Source organism: Erythranthe guttata, chromosome 8, assembly GCF_056151865.1.
Source record: "Erythranthe guttata isolate IM_541 chromosome 8, IM_541, whole genome shotgun sequence".
Lineage (NCBI taxonomy): Eukaryota > Viridiplantae > Streptophyta > Magnoliopsida > Lamiales > Phrymaceae > Erythranthe > Erythranthe guttata.
In genome coordinates, this window is record NC_142540.1 from 17,774,617 (window position 1) to 17,788,743 (window position 14,127).

The following is a 14,127-nucleotide window of genomic DNA, read 5'->3' on the forward strand; positions in this document are numbered from 1 at the left end:
CACAACGGGAGATGGTTATGTGCTTATATTAAAAGTACAAAGAGGTCATATGCACATAATTCAAATTACAGGGAGTCATGTGCTTATATTGAAAGTACAAGGGGATCATGTGCATAAACATCAAACTACATGGGGATTAAGTGTTATTTAGTCTATTATTTTTAATAATATTATTTAAAGTTTATCAGAAATAACTCAAAGAGATAAACTATAACTACAAAAAAATCCCCTTACTTTTGGGAAATTACATCTAGCCTCATATAGTTTGTAAATATCTTACATTCACCCCTCTACAAAAGAGTGTCAATGTAAGAAATTTACAATTGCAAGGGAATGGATGTAATTAAAAAAATATGAGGAGTTTTTTTGTAAATTAATTTTACCTCAAGGATTGGTTGTAATTTACACTGAAAATTCATCTAATAGGAGTAATGCTAATCTCTTTAGAGAGAATCAAAACAGACAGAATTAAATTGGAGTAATATTTGAGAGTGATATTTGTTTAATACTATTTGTTCGTTGGCTAAAACTCAAATTTGCTAATAAATAAATTCGTTTCCAAGCGAAAAAACAGTTAATGCATTTCGGGCCCAATGGCCCAAACATCCCAGTCTGGGCCTTTCCTGACAGCAACTGCCACGTGCCATTTGGATTCAACAACGCCCAATTCTAGTGGTCCTTGTTCTTAATAATGTATTCGGATGTTTTTGTAGATGCTACATCCGATGAAATATATTTCATTGGATAGTTCTGCACAATTGTATGTGCGTAATTGCTTACTGGATGATTATTTATAGAGATTTATTGTGCAAAATCATCCGTTGTTTTTCACCGGATATAACATCTCATACAGTGATGTAGCCAACATAGAGCCAGAGGGAGCCATGGCCTCTCAAAAGTTCTCGAATTCCTATATTTATGTAAGGGTCTAAAAAAAATCATATATAATTAGCATTATCGCCCCCCTCTCATAATTTTTTTAATGCATTCGGCCCCTGCAAGCTTAAAATCATAGTTCCGCTAGTGATCTCACAGACCTGATTAATTATAATTGTTATTTATTTATTTTTGTTTGAAGAGTTATACAAGATTTGATTAATTTCTTTATCTTATTTGTCTCCTTTCTCGTACATTAAATCGTAAATCGCAAAAAACAAATTTATAATTTAAAAGATAATAACCCAAAACTGTTTTCTTTCGGTTGTTGTGATGTGATGCATACCTACCAAATTATTGTTATGAACATCCAATTGTGAAGTGTTCCTCTCTTCACATGCAAATAGTGTAACTGCACCATGTGAATATTACTTTTAAATTATTATTTATTATTATTAAATATTATCTCAATTATTTATTATTACCAGTCCGATGAATGCAACCTTATCTCAGAATATTATTATAGTTAGATGAAAAAATCATGAGTTTCGCTATTCATTAAATTCTCTTGCAGTGGCGTGACATAGGTCAGGCTTTTATTTATGGAGATATGGTTATATACTTAAACTTTGCCTGATACGCATTCAATTACAAGTGTAATTATCAACCAATTTGTTAAGTGCTTTAATGATTCCACAAGGTTTTTCTTTTTAATGGGACTTAATTTCATCATCTACTTTCATTCATAATTTATCCGTACTTTCAATTTCCAATACTACATTAAATGATTTTTTTTTCCTATTTTTAACCTTGTTAATTCAACTCCATCACTAAACAATCAAGGTTATTTTCGTCTTTTTAATGTGTTTTTCCTGAAGTTAAGATCCATTTATTGAGATTTTTAATACTTGCGCAAAACTAAAAAACGACAATAAATTAAGAAAGGAGTATTAATAAGGTCGGTGTATCTAGGATTTTTCCGAATTAGTATGGCAAGATTTCGGGACCGGATTCTCCGATTGATTCTATCCACATTTTTATGTGGTTCCAAATGGAATATATTTTGGCACATGTGAAAATAATCGTGCATCATCTAAGACACGTGCAAAGAAAGAACAATATAGTTTGAAAATCAAACCTTTGGTTTATGAATTTGCAAGAAATCGTTTCATAACGGGACTGTACTTCGATGTATTATTAATCCTAATCATAGTACTGGAAACGATAACATTAACTTAGACTAATCCTCGGACAAGAACAAGCAGAAGGAGAATAAAACGGGAGAATTGTCTTTAAAATGACGAAAAGGGTAAAAACGGTTACTGTGATATTGCCAAAAAGAATAAGCAATGTGTGTACTCACACTTATACTTGGGATCCGATTTCCAGCAGTAAGGTGTGGCTAAGCGTATCCGATGCTGGGCCAACAAATTGAATGGGACCTGTAATTACGGGAAGAAAAAAACGGAACAAAAAACAATCAGAGTCGACCAGTAAATTTGAGATGAGAAAAGGAAAAATAAATAAATAAATAAGCTTACCAGGATTAATATATCGGTTTTTAAGAGCCCACTCTTCCCTTAACGACACGAATTTCTTGAATGGGGCGCCTGTAATAATCATCGAAATACATAAAGTAGTTAAGTATGATATAGTACATAGTTAAAAAAAAATAAGAACAAAAATAAAAATAAAAAATTCTTACCATCTAGTTCAACCATTGCCTTCTTTATCACTGGCTTGAATTTACCTGTAACATAAATATAGTTTCCAATGGAGTTTAGACATTTGAAATTACGTGAATTAGAAATAATATTCGAAAATAAGGTGGGAATAAAAACCATGTCTTCTTTCGACATCCATTAGTGAAGTTAGTGCAGTTCCACCGACAGTCCATTCTTCCACCGGGGCAGCCAAGTTCGCCACCTGTAAATAACCAAAAAAGGGTTTTAAAAGCTGATTCGAATTAAGCTAAGATATATCATGCTTATAATGTATTAAAAGAAAACCAGCACATACAGAGGATATTAATCCGGTTCTCCCACTGTGAAGCAATGCTCCAGCACCATAACCCAAAGCGTAGCAGTACGTTGAATCGAAATTAGATGGCAAACCACATCTCCCTTCATATCTGTGATTTTAATGTCACGTTGAATTTTAAGATTTCAATTGCCCTAACTCAAAGGTTGTCTAAGATATTTAATCCACAATAGACGAGAAGTACCCGAAAAAGTGAGGTTGGCCTTTGAAATCACCCTTATAAGCAGCTGCTTTCTTCCTCACCTCCAACTCAGTTTCGACCATTTGAATAAGCATTTTTTCAGTTTCGATTTTGGCCACCTGAAAAAAAATAGACAAACAAGTTCACCATAATGCGAGTATATAATATATTAATGAAAAAAAATCATTGGAAATCGTAAATACCTGAACATTTCCATGTGGATCTCTCTCAAGCATCAATTGCTCCTGGATTGCTGGAGGTAGAAGATCAAAAAGCTGATGAGACGGAGTAGTGAGTTTCTTTTTCCAAGCACCAGCTTCATCTACAGTTTCATGTGCCAAAATTTCATTCAATTCTGCGATAAGCTGTTGGACCTGCAAATGGAATATAAAACCAATAAATAAATTATAATCAGCACAATGAAAATATATGAGTGGGTAAAAAAACAAGAAGTGATTGATAGGTTTCCTAAATATATTTACCTCTGGAATGAAATCTATTAGTCCTTCTGGTATGAGTATAACACCATAGTTGAAGCCAAGTTCCGCACGTTTGCATATTACATCAGCAATGTAGTCTGTAACATTTTTAAGGGTCTGTTTCTTTGCAGCTACCTGCAAAATATTGAGCTTGTTGGAATCGTTTATTGAGATGAGAAGTAGCTAGTTAGCACAAGCGATTTAATTTTAGATGATTGCGTTGTTTATTTAGACACCTAGCTTCTGACTTTTGCAGTTATATTTCATAACCATACTTAACTAAATTCTATATGTCAGAAATCAATGTGCAATGGAAAATCAGATGTCTGGAAAAAGGAAAATTGGATAAAGAAAAATTGGATAAAGGAAAATGCACCTCTTCTCCAATAAGAGTGATGTTTGGATGAGTTTGCAAAGCACACTCCAAGGTAATGTGAGAAGCAGCACGTCCCATAAGTCGAACAACTGCAGGCATGAGATGTTATATAAATTCATAACTCATCTAAATATAATAACACCACAAGAGTATCATGAACTGTAAAGTTTTGAGCTGCCCAGTCAAAAAATATTTAAAAGAAAATGACTCTAGCAGAGGGAACTAATTTGAACAAAACGTAAATGATTACAAACTTGGAACTGTATATATTGAGAACCAACAAAAAAAAAAACTGAAAGGATGGCCATTTTTTAGTTGATGAAAGCACAAAAAAGATAAAATTAAATATAATTTTCAAGCCTATTCTGGGAATGACCGTTGCAAAAAAGTTCCACTCTCTATGTCCAATTACTTACAGTGGTAGTATTTTCCTGTTGATCGAGCATCTATCATGACATTCCCGATCATTTCTGCATATACCTGCAGAAAGCCAATTACTTGTACTTCAGAATAGTGAATGTTACTATTCAATATTTCAAGGAATCACTTTGTATAAGTCCAAGATAGTATACTACTCCTCGAAAGCAAACTTTTAGATTCAGTAAAAAATTGTGTGAAAAGCGTTTAGGTCAATGTTTTGGCGTCTTAATCCTAAAACTTTATTTGATAACCCCACATCATCCATCATTTAACACAGATATATCAAGAAAAAACAACGGAACTAACATATAATACAGAAAAGAAAGAGTTCCATGTTGCAGAAATAATTTGGTGCAATAACATATATAGAAGGTTCATACAAGTATAAACTACAGGCAAGTGCATATATAAGTATCACCTTGCAAGCAGTATCAAACCCAAAACTTGTGGGGACCTCCTTGCATTTAAGGTCACCATCAATCGTCTTCGGACATCCAATAACCTTAGTTTTCAATTTTCTACTCCTGTAAAACATTATAATAGTATTAATTTATTAAGAAAAATCAAGCATAGAGTCACAGAGAAATCACTGAGATAATAGTATCCCCCACTAAATAATAGATTACCAACCTAAAATTCTCTGCCAGAAGGCAAGCATTCGTATTTGAGTCATCTCCGCCAATTACGACAAGGCCATCTAGATCAAGCTTAACTGATGTGCCTTCAGCTTGCTTAAACTACAATGAAATTGGTGCAGCTTCTGTCAGTCTTTTAACCATGATTTTAACCTAGGTAAATCACGAAGTACCAACAGAGATAATTAGGTAACCTGTTCTGGAGTCTCTATCTTATCTCTTCCACTGCAAATCATATCAAACCCTCCCTGCAAGTAAACAATTAAGACATATTGCATAATATTAAATCATTTTGCTCGGTTTCTCTTCATATCTAAAATATTTGTTAGAATAAAAAAACCGATTAGCCAGACACAAAAGCCAGAGAGTATATTATCAAGAAGCCAGAATAGCCAGACAGACAGATAACAAGGAATAGATTCTTCCCAAGATAGACACAACCCACAAATCTACTAGTCTAAGAGAGACACGAATTACCTCACACATTGATTCCTAACTTAAGACAAACTCCTAAATTAATCCTAACATTAGAAAACAACTTCATGAGAACCTCAGGCAACGATTGAACTTACCTGGTTTCGGTAAGGATAGATGAAATCTGAATTCAACACCACATATTTGCCCTTCATTATGCCAGCTGGTCCACCCCTGAATCCATACAGTGTGCTGCCTTTGCATCGATCCTGCAAGTAATCTAAAACACATATCCATGCCTCGATTAAATCACTTCACAGAAAAATAAAAAAAATCAGCACAAAATATTTCAAGAAAAATGATGGCCTCACCAAAAATTCCAGAAATAACATTGTGCCCTCCTGGGGCTTGGCCTCCAGATAAAACCACTCCAATCTTCAAGGCCTGTCCAGACGAGTTATTACTGTCTGGTACCAAGGCTGCCGACGGTTGTCCAAAGAGGCAAGGAAACAATTTCGCAATCTCATCTGCATTTTAATAAATCACTGTTGAGTGTTTATCCATAATCCCAATACTCTTAATTGGTGTTTGTCAACTTGATACTAGGTCAAGTTATTTGACTAGAAACACGCGGAATAGTTTTCAACTAGTCTTAAACAAATAGAAAGCATTCAGCAGCATATAATGACAGATATATCAATAGTGTCCAACACATGCATAAACATTAACTAGTATTAGACTATTACTTCGTACTTTATAGACATGGAAAACTTTTTGGAAAGCAATTAAACACCGTAAATCCAATTTTTTCACAATCAATTAAAAATCATACCCCTGAGACAGACGGAATAAATCGAGCAAGCATGAAGCAGAAACTAATCGACTATACGTCCTTCCTACGCACGGTGATATCAGGAGCAAAAAAATGTGTCTAATATAAAGATGAAATGTAAATCATTTTTTTTCTGGATATCAATTGAATTTACGAGAAAATAACAGCAATAACACATCAAATCGTGTTAATCAACCAAAAGAGTTAGGTTTTCCAGATCACGCAAGGATTCATGAACAATCTCTAGATTTACGCGATTCAAGCGATCAGATCATTGAAAATACTCATCAAATAATCATTTAAACACACATATCATACATTCGCCTAAAAAACACGCTGAGTGCGTGGGAGAGTGAAAAATAGATTGTGCGTACGAATTTTTCCGTTAACACGCACCTGGATTCCCTGCGGCGGAGCTAGGTGGACCGTCGACGACTTTGAATGGTTTTTTGAGGACGGAGGGGAGGGGGAGGGGATGATCGAGGCGGCTGTTCTGCACTTCGCTGTAAACAGCGGCGTAACGGCCGGCGGTCGGGGATTTAACGTCGGCTACGTTACCGTTAGCAACCAATGCAGGAGGTGCCATCGGAATTTTGTCGTTCTTCGAGAGAATTCTAACGGAGTGAGCGAGTGAGCAAAACCTCAGATCTTACGAAGCGGGGCGGAGCAGTCGATTTTTTTGTTTTTAGCTGTTTGAGAGTGTTGTTCTCGTAAGATCCGCCAAAAGGGTTTGTTGAGGGTGTTTATGTCTTTTAAAAATTACGGAAGAAAATTAACACTTAAAAGAAAATCAATATTTTCGAAATAATTTTTTTGTTATAATTCATTTGGAAAAACATTGAAAAAATATTGGAAATTTGAAATGAAAAATCATGTTTCAATTAAATCGGAATCGGAGAAATTTAAATTTCTAATAATTTATTCACATGCATTGTGAAATACATAATATAAATGTAATTTTCAAGGAAAATTTGAGAATTAAAATAAATAAATAAACGATTCGAAAAAAAAAAATTGAATCAAAATCAAGATTCAGATATTCGGTTCCAATTTTAACCCTATTTGCACTCAGCGTATATGGGCCAAAAGCCCACATGTAAATGATGCTACTCAAATATTGATTGGGTAAACCAGTAATCTTTGGGACCAACAAAGTAGATAATGTTGAGAGTCACTGCCACGTGTTCGAGGTAGTCGGAGATGGCTCCACTAGTTGTTGCTCAAATATCGATTGGGCAATCCAAGCGTATTTGAGCCTCTGCAATAGTAGACGTTGGTGAAGATTACTACCACGTGTCTGAGATAGTCGCGAGGACATATTCACTCACTGTTGCTCAAACGTCGATTGAGCAATCGAAAAGTATTTGAGCCCGCAAGAGAAGAGGTCTACTCGTTAATGTAAAAAATAGTTGATTGCTTCCACGTGTTTGAGGTAGTCGAAAAAACACATATAATTAATTACTTTTCCACTAATTGCAAAATCAACATTATCTTTGAGGCTTACAATTCATCAAATGTCCACATAAAAGCTTTACCATTGCCATCATTTGTACCACATGACATGACAACTTGCTAACTTAAGAAATAATACAATCATATGTTAAAAGAATTATAATTATTAAGCATGCTCCAATACACATATCACATGATAAAACACCTACATCTTTCTTCCTCATTATTTATATCCTGTAAAGCTACATTCCGAATCTTGAAGATTAGATTCTCTCCACTTGATTAAATTGAAAATTTGATTCATCAACTTTGATTTTGAGATTATATACATGTTCGATGTCTGTGTAACCCATGTATCGAACGTTTGAAGAATAAATGACATACTCGAGTCACAAAGAAGTTAACTCACAGAACCATTCCAAAACATTACCCTTGTGATCGTGAATTTGAGTCGCAAGGGAGTGACGAGTTAGGCACCAATATCTTTATTTATTTATTTTTTAAATAAAAACTAGGACAAATTACGGCCACCCCTCTGAGTTATGGTCAAATTACGAAAACCTTCCTTCTGTTTGGGTAATTACAGCCAACCCCCACAACTATGTATTATCTTACTAAAATACCCCTCCAGAGGTAAATTTAGGGATGTTAAACGGTAAAACCGAACCGGAATTTCGGTACGCCAACATTTCATGCCGTTTACCAAACTGAATATACGATTTGATTCGGAAAATAACCGAATTACATAAATTTTATGTAAGGGTTTTTTTCGTAATTTGACTATACCTCAGAGGTGTGGCCGTAATGTGCCCTAAAAAAAATATAAAAGATGTTTTATTGTGACATATTACAATAAGCTAATTATAGTTTAATACCTTAAAAAAGGCATAAGACCAGTGTGGCCCTTCTGCTAATCATTTTGTACCTATATACCTCCATTACATTTAATCTTTTTTTATTTATGATTGATTATTAAATGATTGGATAGGGTTATTAGACATGCTTGTTTGTGAAGATTTTTCTTTTGATTGTTTTATAACTAGGGAGTACTTAATACACGTCTTTTAAATATTTGAAAATTATGTTCTTTAAACTTGAACCACTAATAGAAAAGCTAATAGCCACCTAATACATGCCCTACCAATGAAAGTAAGAAGGACCCAAAATCATTTTATTGGAGGCGAGAGTTCGAAAATACCGAGCTACCGATTTATGGGAATTCGAAAGCAGCAAGAATTGCTAAGGTCCGTGGGATATGAAGTGATGCTTGTGAAGGATTGAAAATCGAACCGATCAGATCGAACATCAAAATTGGGCATCTCGAAAAAATTCTGATTTTTTTTTTCGGAAGTGAAAAATCACTTGTGATTCCGATTCGGAAATTTTCGGAATTTAAGAACATGTTCCAATTTTGGAATCTTCGAAAATCGTTGGAAAATCAGAAATCTCGAAAAAAAAATTATATGATATTTATAATTTCGGAAAAGTTCGGAAGATAAATTGCTAACTGTCGGGGAATGGAATTTGCTGCTTCTCGAAAAAAGATTGAAATTTAAACCCGTGTAGGTTTCACATCCTCCAAAGTGCCACCAAAATTTGTGTTTGAAGGGTGCAATCCGCCAATTTCATAATTCAAGGATTCAAAGTGCCCAAAACATGTAATTCAGGGGTGCAAAATGCTAAAAATAAATAAATAAAAAATAAAGGGTAAATTACAAACACCCCCTTAAGGTTTGGTCAAATTACAAAAAACCCCTCTTGTTTGGATAATTACATCTACCCCTCAGCTATGATTTTTTCTTACACCTCCACTCTTATGGTGCCAAATTCAACACAATCATCTAGATTCCTTGGAATGTGCTCTAATTTGTACTCGTTTTCGGTAAAAATACAGTTTCCGATGCACCACAAACTGATATATACAAGCTAAAAAACACATATTATGATCATCTTGCTTCATAATCTAGAGTTCGAACGGGATAAAACGGGTACAAAAGTAATAATATTCCTTATAATCTCGAAGATTCCACTAATTTTGAGGAGTTGAGGGGTGGTTGTAATTATCCAAACAAGAGGGGTGTTTTTGTAATTTAACCATACCTCAGGGGGTGTTTGTAATTTACCCAAAAATAAAAAATAAAAAATAAAGCCAGATCTACGTAGGATCATGACAATCATTACATAAATAAACAAACGAAAATGTTCCCTCCATATCAGTTCAAATCCTCCTAACCTAATCACTCCATACTTTTCCACACACTTTAATCTCAGGACATAATCATGATTAACCCTAACCCCACTGCCTAATCCCATAAATCAATTCTTTTGGCAGATCCCAAAAAACTCTGTTCCATCTCTGTAAGAAATAAAAGATGCAAAAATCCAGGCAAGAAATGGCAGTCAAGAAACAGAGGAAGCTTCAAATTAGTACCAGAAACAGAGGGTGCAAAGCACTCTGCTGCGGCTGTAGGCTAAGTGTTTCTTCTTCCTCGGAAGAACCCGAAAGCTCGACAAACAGTTCAGACAGATTCTGTAATAATATTTCCAGCATCGCACATGCGATGGTGCAGGAAAGGCTGGACCAGATGATTAGAGAGAGGAGAGAGGCGAGGGTCCAGGATATGATCCGACGGTCGAGATCGAACCGCGAAGGTGGTACCAGGTTTGTGGTGATGGTGGCTATGGAGAAGTCGTCGTACGACCCTAGAGAGGACTTTAGAGAGTCGATGGAGCAGATGATTTGTGGGAATAGTATGATTCACGAGGCGAAGGATTTGAGGCGGCTGTTGAATTGTTATCTGAAGATGAATTCGGAGGAGTTTCGTGGGGTTATACTCGAGGTATTCTATGATGTATGTAATGATTTGTTTCCGTACTGTGAATGACACATTTGATTTTGGTAACCATTCTTATTCAACGGGTGTATTCTATGCTACACCCAATAAATTTCACCATATTATATCCTACCATACACTGATACACGTGTACAGATCCATACGTACTTTACACACGTCACTTGTATGTGTGTGTGATCAAGAAAAACTATGTGGTGTATTTCACCAGGCAATAACACCTAGAAGAAGTATCCAAAATGTATGTGTGTGTGTGTGTGTGTGTGTGTGTGTGTGTGTGTGTGTGTGTGCGCGCGTGTATATGTGTGTGTGTTCTTGCTACTTTGAAACTGCAATAGGTAGGTTTATAGTTCAGTAGCTTCTTGAAATGGGATCATAGGAGTAAGTGAATAGGGAAATTTCAAGAAAATTAAGCAGTAATTACACAACAGTAAACCATCTGTAAGGTGAGAGATTCACATACTTTATATATATACGAATATATGTATACACACACTATGATATAAGTATAACTCTATGGTTTCTAATATGGGTTCTTGTTCATCGCCCATAACTGTTTTATTACACGAAAACCAAGCATAGGAGTGCCGAAAATAATATTAAAAGATGGGTAATTATTTAGAGTGTCAAGAGCGGGCTACCTTCTTTGATGAGGACAAATATACCGCCTCCATCTCCTCTGGAAATGCGAAGCTCGTCATCGAGGTAAGTTGTCAGCAGCCATGATTCTGCGTTTTTGTTCGAGATGGAGAACTTCAATGGCGGTTGGCTAGAAATGGTCTTGGCCACAGAGGAAGCTGTGTCTTGTACGGAGGTGAACAAGCCTTTGAAGGGTGAAAGATCAATGTTTTGTCCTAAAAACTCGACATTTTCTGGTAATACAATTGAATCCGTCAACTGGGGTGTGCCGATTACACCACCTTCAAACTTGATCTGCATATCAGCACAAATGGAATCAGAAAAAAAAAACAGAGCAATATATGAACATGCAGTTCTTTCAAGAATTAAGTCGTAGTTGTAACCTGGACTCGTTTAGGGCTTCGAACTTCGAATTTGGCGTTGGTGGTAATTGAAGTGGTTGCTAATGGTCCAGAAAACAGAACCGAGTTTTGGACAGTGAAATTGTCTGCGTCAATGGTTTGAGATATCTCTTCAAGTTTCACTAGTGGGAATGTTGCACCCCTTGATAACAAAGGAAATAAACCCGCAAAGGTTGTGTACCTGCAAATCCAATCAAAACAAAAGAAAACGAAATCTGACTCAATAATCAAATCAAAAATCAAATTACTCGATATTCAATTTGAGCACTCTTTGTTTAACATAAGAAATCAAGCTTGAGCAAATATTTTGGTTCATAAGCTACAAAACTCGGCTCGAGCTTGATTCATGTTCAGCTTGATCAAAACTCGTTCGAGCTCGACTAGACTGTGCTCATCAAACTAAGCTCAAACAAAACTTTGAAAGCCTGATAAAAATTCAAACAAGAACAACCACACGTTTGACTCGATTCGTTTACACCCCCTAATTCGTTCGTCTCGATTCATAGTTCTCCAGATATAAATTATAATACGAAGCAAGCAAAAATATCCCCTAATATGATTCAGAAACTATGAAATAATACGATTATAAAACAAAATTCTACAAATTCGCACAAATTAGAATTGCAATAATCAAATTCAAATTTCTTAGTTTAACACACTACGAAGAAAAAAATCTGCAGGAAGAAAAATAATTAATAATCATTCTGTGAGTTGAACTTACGCAAGGATCCATTTTCCGTTGAGTAGGGGCAAAGCTTCAGTCGGAGCAGGAGTGGGGTTTTTGGCCTCGAGCTGCGTGATAAGCTCCACAACCTCAGCCCTAGTTTCACTAGAAGCACTCAATCCCCTGTTCGTTCCGTAAAACGAATCCACCAATTGCTTCTTTAATACATCAATTTCCGACGGCTTCTCCTCCAGAACCGCCACTCCGGCGGAGGAAGGCTCGCTGTCAGGACCCCACTCATCGTCGCTCACCAACCGAACGGAGAAATCACGCTTCACCTTCGCCGAATTCGCCGTCGAGAGCGCCGGAAACTTGACCCGATTAACGCTACACGAGGCAACAATCGGCGCTGATTTAGAGTTCTGAGACGAATTCTTCAAGGAATTGCAAGGTAATTTACTGATGGAGGCGATTGACGCCATTTTTGCTGAGGTTGAAGCAATTGAAGACATCTTTTGTTAAGTGGTTTTTCTGTAATCAGAAAAATGTCAAATTATATATGATTTGAGCAGTTCAGATGAAAAGACGGTATTACCCCTGTACTTTTGATTGGCTCTTGTATTGGTGACGGAGGTTGTTACATAATATGGACAGCATTTGTGTGTAATGTGAGGTTAAGATTGGTCCATAGATTTTTCTTCCATTTTTCACCAATCTAATTTGGTATTAGATATTTCTAGAACATTCGTGCTTTCTAGATTTTATTTTTTATTAAAAATAAATAAAATTAATTGGACCACTAGGATTGAGATCAACGGTCAGGATTAAATGACTTTTGTGAACTAACATTTACTGGAGCATTTGAATTGGTTTGGGCCATAATAATAACTATAGTTGATGTATGTTTTAATTGGGCTTCTCTTTGTATATTATAAGTATTTGACTAGTTGGGCTTCTCTTTGTAGATTTTAAGTATTTAATTGCGGGTGTAAATGAGCTCAGCTCGTCAGTTTTTTCGAGTTCGAGTTAAATTTGATGAGCTCGAGCTCGAGCTTGAGCTCAAGCCCACCCGAGCTATTTGAGCTCGAGCTCAACTTATCTTAATTTTTTTGTTTTTTTGTTTTTTATAATTTTTACATAATATTAAATTTAGTTTTTATTGTAAATTATTTATATGAAAAAAATAAAAATTAAAGAATATAACATTAATCTATAATTTTTTTAATATATACATATGTATATATATCTTATTGTTATATATTATTTATTTTTATATTAATAATAAAAAATTAATACATATACATACATATATATATATATATATATATATATATATATATATATATATATATATATATATATATATATATATATATATATATATATATATATATATATATATATATATATATATATAAGGCTCGTGAGCCTATGATAAAGATATGGACTCGAGTTCGAACTCGGGTTTTTGTCGAACCGGCTCAGCTCATTTAATTATATATTATCCATAATAATATATTAATCACTAAATCCACATAAGCTTTTATCAATAGCAGCCACATTGACTGTTGTGATTAAGCTATAACATATAATTTATTAAATTTAAAGCACGTTTAGTGCTAATCATTTTTTAATGACTATAGGGAAACTATACGAATGTAAATGGGACGAAATTTCATACTTGTCCAAAATCCAATCTACTTTTCCAAGTCACCTTAGACACTCAAATGTCAATATCTTTTGATTTTCTTTTTTATGAAGTAATAAACTATTACATGACAGATAAATTAGAGGAACATTGTCTAATTGTCTTGTGCAGAATTAGTCGGACGAAGCTTGGACATCAATGTTATCTGTTGTACAGTT

At 34.9% G+C, this 14,127-nt stretch overlaps 2 protein-coding genes across 2 annotated transcripts; both read right to left on the minus strand.

Moving 5' to 3' along the window:
• Positions 1–2,000: 2,000 nt before the first annotated feature.
• Positions 2,001–7,193, minus strand: LOC105962213 (pyrophosphate--fructose 6-phosphate 1-phosphotransferase subunit beta). The gene is made up of 16 exons (XM_012986514.2): positions 6,650–7,193; positions 5,793–5,948; positions 5,580–5,701; positions 5,202–5,255; positions 5,003–5,109; positions 4,791–4,896; positions 4,369–4,432; positions 3,953–4,041; positions 3,580–3,711; positions 3,301–3,471; positions 3,101–3,216; positions 2,896–3,007; positions 2,718–2,802; positions 2,582–2,626; positions 2,418–2,486; positions 2,001–2,318 (listed from the first exon to the last, which is right to left on the minus strand). Exons 1-16 carry the CDS (start codon positions 6,837–6,839, stop codon positions 2,242–2,244), a joined length of 1,695 nt encoding a protein of 564 aa, XP_012841968.2. The 5' UTR covers positions 6,840–7,193; the 3' UTR covers positions 2,001–2,241.
• Positions 7,194–10,939: 3,746 nt separating this feature from the next.
• LOC105962212 (light-induced protein, chloroplastic) lies at positions 10,940–12,897 on the minus strand. The gene is made up of 3 exons (XM_012986513.2): positions 12,319–12,897; positions 11,580–11,778; positions 10,940–11,490 (listed from the first exon to the last, which is right to left on the minus strand). The coding sequence occupies exons 1-3, from the start codon at positions 12,771–12,773 to the stop codon at positions 11,176–11,178; spliced, it is 969 nt and encodes a 322-aa protein (XP_012841967.2). The 5' UTR covers positions 12,774–12,897; the 3' UTR covers positions 10,940–11,175.
• Positions 12,898–14,127: the final 1,230 nt, after the last annotated feature.

Bases quoted from the DNA above. Each gene is read 5' to 3' on its own strand.
- LOC105962213 (XM_012986514.2), bottom strand. From the start codon at position 6,839: ATGGCACCTCCTGCATTGGTTGCTAACGGTAACGTAGCCGACGTTAAA. The intron at 5,256-5,579 runs GTAAGTTCAATC...GTTTACTTGCAG, and splicing joins TCTATCCTTACCGAAACCAG to GGAGGGTTTGATATGATTTG. The intron at 3,472-3,579 runs GTAAATATATTT...TTCCATTTGCAG, and splicing joins TAATAGATTTCATTCCAGAG to GTCCAACAGCTTATCGCAGA.
- LOC105962212 (XM_012986513.2), bottom strand. From the start codon at position 12,773: ATGTCTTCAATTGCTTCAACCTCAGCAAAAATGGCGTCAATCGCCTCC. The intron at 11,779-12,318 runs GTAAGTTCAACT...TTGGATTTGCAG, and splicing joins AACGGAAAATGGATCCTTGC to GTACACAACCTTTGCGGGTT. The intron at 11,491-11,579 runs GTTACAACTACG...GCTGATATGCAG, and splicing joins GAAGCCCTAAACGAGTCCAG to ATCAAGTTTGAAGGTGGTGT.